Raw genomic sequence first — 10,059 nt, 5'->3', positions numbered from 1 at the left:
CTGGTTACTTTAACTTCCTATATTCCTCTCTTAAACAGCTTTCAAATTCCTAATGGAGGGTGGACGTTTCATAAATAGGTTTTTTTTTTTTTTTAACTAAGTAGCAAGAGAAAAACATCCATAGTTTACTGAGACACCTTGTCAAGGCCAAGAAAAGCCTTTTGCAAAAAGGCAGTAGACCTCTAGGCTAAAGTAGAAAACACAAACTTTGCCTAATTACAACCTGTAGGCTCCCATCCCTAGAGTGTTTCCTAGTAACAATGAGACAGAATCCCAATGAATCCATTACTCCATGTCCACTTCAGGCACTGCTAAAGAAATCTCACTTTTCATCCATGGTACTGGTTCTGGTACACATGGATCATAAGTCCATTTGGGGAAAACTCGTTTATAGAGGTTCATCAGTACTGTGTCCTGAGATTTTAGCTTCCCATCAAAACTGCACTTCATGTGGCCATGAGTACCTAGAAAGAAAACAGCAAGTTGGTCAAATTAAAATAGAAAATTTTAAAGCAGTAGTCTTCTAACCCAAGAGTCATTTAGTAGCACTGGGAAAACCTGGGCAAGGCACCAAATCCCATGTTTTCTTACCCAAAGGCTCCTTGATGTGTCCCCTGCGGCCCCACTTTGTTCTCAGTTCCACTGGTTTAAACCACAACACATCCTCTTAGAATGAAACACATAGAAGACCAAGATGAAACATACACCCACAAAACGTAAACCCAACCCTCACCCCACAAAGGCAATCTGATCCCATCCTTCACACCTACCTCTGTTGAAGAACATGTAACGCACTACTGCCATCTTAGTAAAAATTTTGAAAGGATGACCACTCAAAACAACTCTTTTGATGACCATTCTGTCCGGATCCACTGACAGGAGAGAGCCTGTGGCAATGAGGCTGTGCATTCCTAAGGAGCAAAAGCAGAGTAGCAGGCGTGTAAGCCAAGGCCTTCATTTGTTGCTCCAGTCCATTTAAAGACCTAAACAAACTCTTAGAGAAACCTTAAAGTAGGGATATGTTATGCTGCCCTCCTGGATCAATGGCAAAGATCATTAAAGGAAATTCCCACTAAGCCTGGCCCCAGAACCTATCCTAAATATAACAGTCTGAGCAGCATCTACCAATTAGCTATGCTTTGCAAGCAAGATAAAACCCCGTTTGTCATCCTTGCCTCAGACCATCATGAGGCTGAGACTGGGATGTTTCAAAAACTATCATTACCTTCTTCATACCAAATGGCTCTTATATCTAAACACAGACTATAGTTTTAAACTTATAAAGGACCTGCAGGCCTGTTCACCTCAGTGAACTTACCATTGCTATTCTGTTTGAAAAGCAGCACAGATGCAGGCGGAAACGTGATTGGGCCATATACTGTCACCACCAGGGCCACATCAGCAGTCAGGAATCTCTGAAACTTATGTTTATCCGCTACCATAATAGGGGTTAAAAAAGAAAAACGAAAACGTTTTTGAGAAACCATAGGTAATCCAGAAACCTGTGAAAAGCTGTATCACTGTAACTCTTAAACCGAAGGCAACTTATGTTTCTTTACCAGGCTAGTTCTCAAAATATTTTCCTACCTCAATACAACTGAAAGATACAACTCAGTTCTTAACTGGAGGCAGAATCTTGGAGCTTGGACTATATTTAGGGTTTGAAAAAATTCTCCAGATGATTGATACTTATCACCCCTACACCTCATTTGAGAAACAATGCTTTACAGAGAATATCTCCACTAAATCAACAGCTCTTAGTTTTGGGCAAGGATTGGCAGACATTTTCTATAAAGGGCCAGATAGTAAATATTTCAGGCCTGTGGCCATATAGTCTGTATTCCAACTACTACTCAACTGTGCCACTAGAGCAGAAAAATAGCTGCAGACAAGACGTAAGAAAAAAACCCCACAACTGTGTTCCAACAAAATTTTATTTAACACAACCAAGAGGTGGGGCAGATTTGGCCTAAGGGCCATACTTTGCTGATCTCTGATCCTGAGGCCTACCTAAGCTTCTGCTTTAATCTTCAATGAAACCCTCCCCCCTTCTTATTACTGAAGTTATAGGGAAATAAAACATTTTAAAGGAAAGAGAGGTTTATCGCTCATTTAGATAGCATGGCTAGTAAGAACAAAAATTATCCAAAGCATCCATTAATACTGCCTTCATCATCTTCCTCCAGCCATTGCTGAGAGCTGAATGTGTGCAGGTGATGTTCAGAAGCCTCCAAATTAGTGAAAAGTATATTCCCACTCCTAATGTGTAGGAGTATAATCATTTTACCATAAAAGTGTCCCTGGTCACCACTCTCCAACATCTAGTCTCAACATCTCAGACGCCAGCCACATACCTCTCTTACCCAACTGTGGGCCACCCTTAGCCTTCACCCACACTGCCAATGACCATCCACCAAGGGTTCTACACTTTGACACACCATTTTATAGAGCCCCTGACTCCCATTCAAAACCACTGTGCAACAAATACTCATGGCAGAAAAGCCTCAGCACCACACAGAGGTTGCATCACTGGGATGCTTCAGACAGGTTCAGACATTGTGAATAAAAGCATCATTGGCTCCTAGACCAGAGTACTGAAAATATCCCTAACCCAGAAACCTAGAGTTTGAAATTGTGTATTCCACAAATCGCCACTACAAATCGTAGTCCCCCAGAAGACATTAGATGGACAAGAACCCAGAACCTTCCCCACTGCTTTACCTGCAGTGTGCTGAGAGAATAAAGGTGAGGCTCGGAAGCGCCTGAACCCACAGTGGAAGATCAGCTCCTCTTTGGCTTTCACAGGTTCAGTGTTGCCAGAGTGCCGGCTCACCACCATATTCAGTACTGACATCTGGGGACCACATGAGAAAAAAAGACCTTCATATCTAAAATAGAGCAGCCTTAATTGAAAGAAGGTGAACCAAACTAGCAGGTTCAGATTCCCTTTAATACTTACTTATGGAGAAGTATAGCTGACAAAACGAGATTCACCTTTTATATTTACCAACAACTGGTATTCAAGTCAAACATAGGCTGGTTTTCAGAGCCTTTCACATACCCTTCTATATAAGCTAACCTTCCGGTGTCTAACATTGCAAAAGCTCAACATCTGCCACAAAATCAGTGCCTTCAAGTCACTCACTCAGCACATGCCTCAAAACCATACTCATTCAAGACCCTTCCCTCCTCGACTCGCAAACTGACCGAAGGCCAGAGCGCTCACATCCACGCCCACACACATGACTGCTGGCCACCAAGATAAAAAAAAGAGATCTACGTCGTGGCATAACCCCCACCCCCTTTAAGGCTGCCAACCCTTGGTTAAAAATCTTATCTGATGAACATACTTAGAGAAGTCTCAGAACACAGAGATTGCATCACTGAGATGCTTCAGACAGGTTCAGACATGTTGGGTAACACCATCATTGACTTCTCTATCATATTCTTTTGATTCCTAATCCTAAAGCAGATTTTTCAGATCCCAATGAGGAAAATGTCAGCCACATAAAATTTTAGACTGTCATACAATACAAAACTGATTGGAAAGTTTCATAACTCTCCACTTCCCACAAGACACTAACTCACCTTCTGTTCATGAGGTAGTAAAGAAATAGCAATCAAGGGTGCTCCTCGCTTAAAGTACTCATACACTGAGACAGGGACTTTAGAGACATGAAGTGTGACATACCAGCCAACCTGCCAGAAGAAAACAGAAAATAATCATGCAGTTACCCTTGAGGTCTCAATAATGATGAAGCATTTCTCCAAATATGTTAAAAGTTATTTAGACTACTCTAAAGCCTACCCTCATCCTTCAAAACTGCCTTTCACAGATGCCTCAATACATAGATTAAACTTTTTCAGTTACCACCTGAAATCTCTTTGTTCTCAATATCACTCTTACCAGTGACTCACTGACTCCTTTAATTTAGCTATGGGCAGCACAAACCTAAGGTACTCATGCTAAGAGAAGGAGTAAAGGACAGGGCACCTTGGCAAACAGAAGCACATTATAAGGCTGGACAAAGGCAGGCAGATACCTCAGCTCCTTCAACATCTTTTTCCTCAATTTCTTTAAAAATGCGTTTCCTAGTATTAGTAAAGTTCTGAAACTGAAAGATCCGAGCATAATCTTGAGGAAGGTTTTCCTTAGGATCCCATGGAGATGTCCGGAAGCTCTTGAGGCCTCTGTATTTCTGAAATCTAGATAGAGAAAATTTTAAAAAACCTTTACACTATCTCTCAAGATAACCTAAGAGCCTAAAACCACATTTCAAAACAGCTTCTTAACAGGGGCGCGTGGGTGGCACAGTTAAGCGTCTGACTCTTGGTTTTGACTCTGGGTCAGAATCACAGGATCCTGGCATCTAGCCCCACATCAGGCTGTGCGTTCAGCATGGAGTCTGCTTGGGATTCTCTCTCTCCCTCTGCCCCTCCTGCTCATACTGTCACTCTCTCTCTAAAATAAATAAAATCTTTAAACAAAACAAAAACAAAAAAACCCCCAGCTTCTAACGAGTATTTTCAGAACCAAGCCCCAGTCCCTCACTGACAAAGTCCTTACAGTGGCTCCTTCAGGGAGCAGCTCTTTAATCTGGCAAACAAGGTCCTTGATAAAAGTCTTACCTCCCTAATATCCACCATAAACTCGCTGGCTTTAGTCACTCGCCTCCAGAACAGACAATGATCATCTACTCTTCATGCGTTTATTCTTGCCCAAACTCCCCCGAATCTACAAATGTTTTATACTTTTAGTATTAGCTCGTATAGGAAGCATTCATCTTAGTATTTCTCTTTCATTAAAGTACTGTAACATTGTTAGTCTGTACCACACAGTCTAGAACTTGATTATATATTACTGTTTCCTATATGTGCGTCTTACTTTCCCATATAAAATGTTAGCCCTTCAGGAGCAAGGACAATGTGTTTTCTTCTTTTGCATCACACTGACATAGTTCTGAGCCACATAAATTTGAAATAAAAAAATACTGATTTTAGACTTGCTGACTAACCGAATTCTTGCAGCCACATCACGGGGGGTATCTACTTCATCTGGAAACATCTCTTGCAGTCTTTCTTGTTTATATTTCTCCAACATTTTTTCCTCAGCCTCATCATCCACATTCTCATCATCCAGATCATCATGCACAGACTCTCCCATAGTCATAGTTTCATATTCCTCCTCCTCTTCCTTTTCACTGCCCTCATCCTATAGAATAAAGATTATAGTTTCACACCTGTCTCTACCTTACAGGCCACTGAACTAGAAATAAAATAATTTTGGGGCGCCTGGGTGGCTCAGTCAGTTAAGCATCTGCCTTCGGCTCAGGCCATAATCCTGGAGTCCCCAGATCAAGCCCCGCGTTGGGCTCCCTGCTTAGCAGGGAGTCTGCTTCTCCCTCTTCCCCTTACCCCGCTCGTGCTCTAATAAGTAAATAAAATCTTAAAAAAAAAAAAGAAATAAAATAATTTTGCTAGACACCCAGTCCAAACCAACATCAATTCTAATACAGACTGAGACAAAGTCTCATTTCTGGCAGCTACAAGTCATTCCTAGGAAACTGATCACACACACACACCTCCAGGATTACACTTTGCCTTGCATATGGGGCTGTACACAGAAGTGGCCCAAGGGTCCATTTCTTTACCTGAGATTCCTCTTCAATAAAATCCCCATGTTCCATATCATCATATTCATCTTCCCCACCACTTTCACCATCCTCATCCAAAATCCATTCAGCTTGGTAACTGGATGTCCCTTTGGGAACCTTCTTTACCACCTTGGAACTTTTCTTCAAGAAGTCTGTAAAAGCCCAAACGAGTTAAGCTAAATTATACACCTCCTTTCCACTACTACTCTGGGTATTCTCACCTAGGCAAGATACTAGATATTGCTACCAACACCAGAAATTCTAACAGACACTATGAGTAGAAGGGACTACTTCCAAATTTAATTCAGCTGCCTTAGAAAAAAAAAGAGAGAGAAAGAACTAGCAATAATACACAGATAAATAACTTAGCAAGAAATCAAAGCTGTTTATCTGTTTGCTAGGAAACAATAACACAAGTAATTTTGAAAAATGGAGCAATGCTGTGTCCAGTGTTTGCTTGACACAAACATACAGCCTTTAGAGCTAAGAAGAGAAAAACTGACCTCCAAATAACATCCTCATCCCACTATATCCTAACTGTGAGTGCTAGAGAAAATCCACAATTCCAGGCCAGACGAATTACAAACAAGTTTGCCAATACCAACCATTAGCCTCACTCAGCTCCTCCTCTGTGGGCCAGGTTTGTTCCCCTTCCATTGGATCTGGGATAACCTCTGTTTGCAAAGATTCTTGTTTATCAGGGTCTGCCTTCATTAGGACCTTAAGGTCTTCCTCCATATCAGCTAGAGCATCTGGAGCACAAATCTGAAAACCAAAATAGTTGACAGCAGTCAAACGTTACCCAAAAATCTACCAAATCTAACACAGTAACCAGAGAGATCCAAAAATAACATAGTTCTCAAGTAAACGAATGAAATAGAATAAAATGGAAAGCCAAAACTTGTCAAATGTTTCAAACGTTCAATTTCCTAGCATTTTAAGACTATACCTCTGCTTGCTTTTGAGGCCTTTCATAATCTGGTCTCACTCCTATCTATTTATTACATATCTTACTCCCATCAAGCTGATTTCTTCAGAGTTCAAAGAAACCCTCTGATCTATCACTGTGCCTAAGTTCATGTTGTCTCTATCTTCTTTGATACTGTTTCATCTCTCTTCAACTCACAAATCATTTATCCCTCTCAACACCTGACTCAAGTCTGATTTCTATGAAGCTCCTAGTCTACTTTCTCAACTTCCATAGCAGGTCTATACCTTAACTACACTTTTTCAATCTTTATTTCACAGTTGTTTGCCATTTTTTCTGACCTAATTAAGTTGCCCAAGGAAAAAGACCACATCTTGTGTGTCTTTTTATTTTTATTTTTTAAGATTTTATTTATTTATTCATAAGAGACACAGAGAGAGAGAGAGAGGCAGAGGGAGAGGCAGGCTCCCCGCTGAGCAGGGAGCCAGATGCGGGACTCGATCCCAGGACCCTGAGATCACGACCTGAGCCGAAAGCAGACGCCTAACCATCTGAGCCACCCAGGCGCCCTCTTGTGTGTCTTCTATAAACCCAAAGCCAATTGCTGTGCAAGGCACCTCTAAGTGCTGGATAAATATGTAATATGTCAACATGTTCACAGTTGACAACTACCCTACTTCAAACTGGCAGTCACCTCCAGAGACTAATATAGTTGTCTAGGAGTTCAGAGTACCTTCTCTGACATTAGTTCACATCCTACACCAGCTTACACATGAATCTACAATACACAATCTTAAAAAAAAAAAAAATACACAATCTTTAAGAACATCAGTCTTACCTCCATTGCCATGCCTGGGTCCTTTTGGGATTTGATCACTCTGGGATTTAAAGGGAAAGGGTCCATAGGGGCATCTATCTGTTCCATCTGGAAATCACCCTGTCCAACGATATGCAGCAAGCTATTTACATTCAGAGTCTGCCCACGAACATAGCCTGAGATTTTCAAGGTGCCCACCAAGTTATTTCCTTCACTCGGCACAAAGTCAGCCGCATGAGCAAACAGGTAGGCCCGTCGATCTCGAAAGGCAAGATGCCGTTGCTTTTGGTTAGCCAACTGCCTGAGCAGCACCTCTGCCTCCTGTTGAGTGTCTAACAGGAAAAGTCTGTCATCAGGAAAACGCTTCTCTACTGCTTTACTTAGCTTCTTTCTGGCATCTATTTGTTTCCTTGGTGGGAGACCAGAAGCACCCTGGACAGCTAGTGCTGTGAGCAAGAAAGAAAAGACTTTGTTACCTGTTGTTTCACTACATGTAAATTCCCCCTGTAGTTCACAGACAAGCTAACAGTTCAGTTGTGAGTCCAGAGATCACTAAGAAACCCGACACTCAACTACCCTAAAAATTTTTATAGTGAAACTAAAGTTCATGTTCTTCTTCCTCTGAGCAAAGGGCATTCCAGAAATAAAAAGGGACCTTGATAGATAATTGCTAAGTGATGGACCAAATTTAGGCCATTCATGTACAACCCACCATCAGCCAAATACAATCCAGCTGTTATATTACTGTATCATGTCAGACATAATGCCTGACAAATTAGGGGTGCATAATAAATGCTAATTCATTTCCCTCCTTTGCCTCTAATACTCCCAACTCACTTACTATAGGTGGGAAGGCCCTGAGCAAAGAGGCAGGAAAGGCAGTAATCCCCAGTGCTGTCCCAGCCTTCTAGTGGGTCAAGGAGGAAAATGATGGTATCCGCAACTTTGGCCATGTCTAACACAGTGTGCAGATCCCCTAGACATACAAAACAAAGTTAGCGGGAAGCAGTATTTGCCATCAGCACATTATAGTATAAGAATATCACCACTACTCAAAACATAACAATAGAAAATACTGTTGTATGCTCTAACCTGGCCTTGCAGATGTGAAAAACCATCGATGTTTCAAGCGGGGGCATAACAGCATAAAGCTATGGGTACTTCCCCATTCGTTCACGTGTACTGTTCCGGTGTCCTTATCCTGAAGCAACCGAAAGGCCTCTGGCAGGGAAATCCTTTCATGCAGGGGCACCACCAGTACCTGATGAAGAGGACCATCCTTGCTGCCCAGCTGTCTCTTCTCTGCCAGAACCTAATAGAACGAATCGATGTTTCAGTACTTCGTTTCAGTATTGCCTTTCCCACAGTATGGATGCCCCTTCCTCACCCCCCCACTCCCCATTCCCAGCCCACCGCATTTTTCTTGTAAAAGGAAGCATGTATGCCTGGAGAGTGGGCCGGAACTCGGACCAAGGCAAAGAATGCCGTAGCATGAGCCTAGATCTGCACGCCTGACGTGTGACATCCCCAACCCCTTCCCAGGGTCAAGTTTTTTAGTTCGAGGCATTATCCACCTAGAACAGTTGTGAAGCCACACCAATCCCCAATCCCTGCTCCTCTCACCGCCTCCTTCTTCTGCTTTCGGAGTTGGTTGGCGCGATGCCTCTGGTCTACTCTGCTGAGCTCTTTTCTCACCTTCTTGCTTAGGATTTTCAGTGCTAGACGACCTAGAGAAGATCAGTAAGGGATCTTGTGCAAGGTACCAGAGGGTCAAGAAAGGGGACCCTCTCGGCCCACCTTAGAGCCTCTGTGCGGGGTCCAGGCCGGAGGTAGGAGCTCAGTCTGGACATAAGGAAAGCAGTTAATATCGACTAAACAGCCCTTCTTCCTCCAACCCTATCTTCTCACCCTTGCCGTCCCGCTGCGCGGATCCCCGACCCCGATGGCGCCCGCCTTTATGAGCTTTATTCTGCTGCTTCAGCGGGCCAGAACGGTGAGCCGCCATGCCGCCGCTCACGTGTACCCAGTCAGCAGTAGTTCCGGGCCGGACCCAGCGCTTCCGGGTCCCTCTGGGCTGCCCTCCCCGTGGCGGGGCGGGGCTCAGCGTTTTTCCTCGCGAGAGTTTTCCCAATCAGCCTCAGAGAGTGAGACGGTCGGGTCTCTGCAAAACCGCCGGGTAAACTTTTCCCACGCGGCGGTCTGCGGCTGGGGACCTTGAAAAATCGGATGTAGATTCGAGGTTTGGGCTCTAGGTCCTGAAGGGCTTTTTTGCTACCCGTATTTTCATTTTTTTGCGCTATCAAGTTGTATCACTTAGGAGGCTGTTGAAGTTTCTCCATTCGTGCGAAAGAGGGCTAAGCCCCACCTCTCATCTAGATTTGTGCACGTAGCTCCTCAGTTACCATCTTGAGCAACCCTTTCTTTTGTGGGGCTGGTCAAGTCTACAAGGCAAATTGCGTGGAAGGCACTTTTCTCACCTTCACGGGCTCCGTATAAGTTCCCGCTGATCTCATTTATTCCATCCCGGCGCCCCCACCTCTCACGTAGCTTCAGGAAGGGCGGGACAGGAGAGGGAGAGCTGGCCTTGACACTCGAGCCCTCAGGGGGATTTAGAGGAACGAGGGCGCTCTGGCCTTTCAGCCAGGAGAATAACGCTGGCT

General features: G+C 43.6%; 1 protein-coding gene and 2 non-coding genes across 3 annotated transcripts; all 3 read right to left on the bottom strand.

The window, feature by feature from the left end:
* Nucleotides 1–40: 40 nt before the first annotated feature.
* Nucleotides 41–9,404, bottom strand: TSR1 (TSR1 ribosome maturation factor). Its single transcript, XM_021704142.2, has 15 exons — nucleotides 9,308–9,404; nucleotides 9,023–9,126; nucleotides 8,492–8,711; nucleotides 8,241–8,375; nucleotides 7,421–7,845; nucleotides 6,260–6,419; nucleotides 5,652–5,806; nucleotides 5,016–5,212; nucleotides 4,044–4,206; nucleotides 3,589–3,699; nucleotides 2,722–2,854; nucleotides 1,319–1,435; nucleotides 771–911; nucleotides 592–666; nucleotides 41–464 (listed from the first exon to the last, which is right to left on the bottom strand). Exons 1-15 carry the CDS (start codon nucleotides 9,402–9,404, stop codon nucleotides 286–288), a joined length of 2,412 nt encoding a protein of 803 aa, XP_021559817.1. The 3' UTR covers nucleotides 41–285.
* On the bottom strand, nucleotides 2,492–2,586 carry LOC123326797. The gene has a single exon (XR_006541338.1). It is a non-coding gene; the product is annotated as a small nucleolar RNA SNORD91 family (small nucleolar RNA).
* Nucleotides 3,349–3,440, bottom strand: LOC123326798. Its single transcript, XR_006541339.1, has one exon. It is a non-coding gene; the product is annotated as a small nucleolar RNA SNORD91 family (small nucleolar RNA).
* Nucleotides 9,405–10,059: the final 655 nt, after the last annotated feature.

This window comes from Neomonachus schauinslandi, chromosome 15 (assembly GCF_002201575.2).
Source record: "Neomonachus schauinslandi chromosome 15, ASM220157v2, whole genome shotgun sequence".
Classification (NCBI taxonomy): domain Eukaryota; kingdom Metazoa; phylum Chordata; class Mammalia; order Carnivora; family Phocidae; genus Neomonachus; species Neomonachus schauinslandi.
This window is presented reverse-complemented; position numbering and strand designations above follow the sequence as displayed.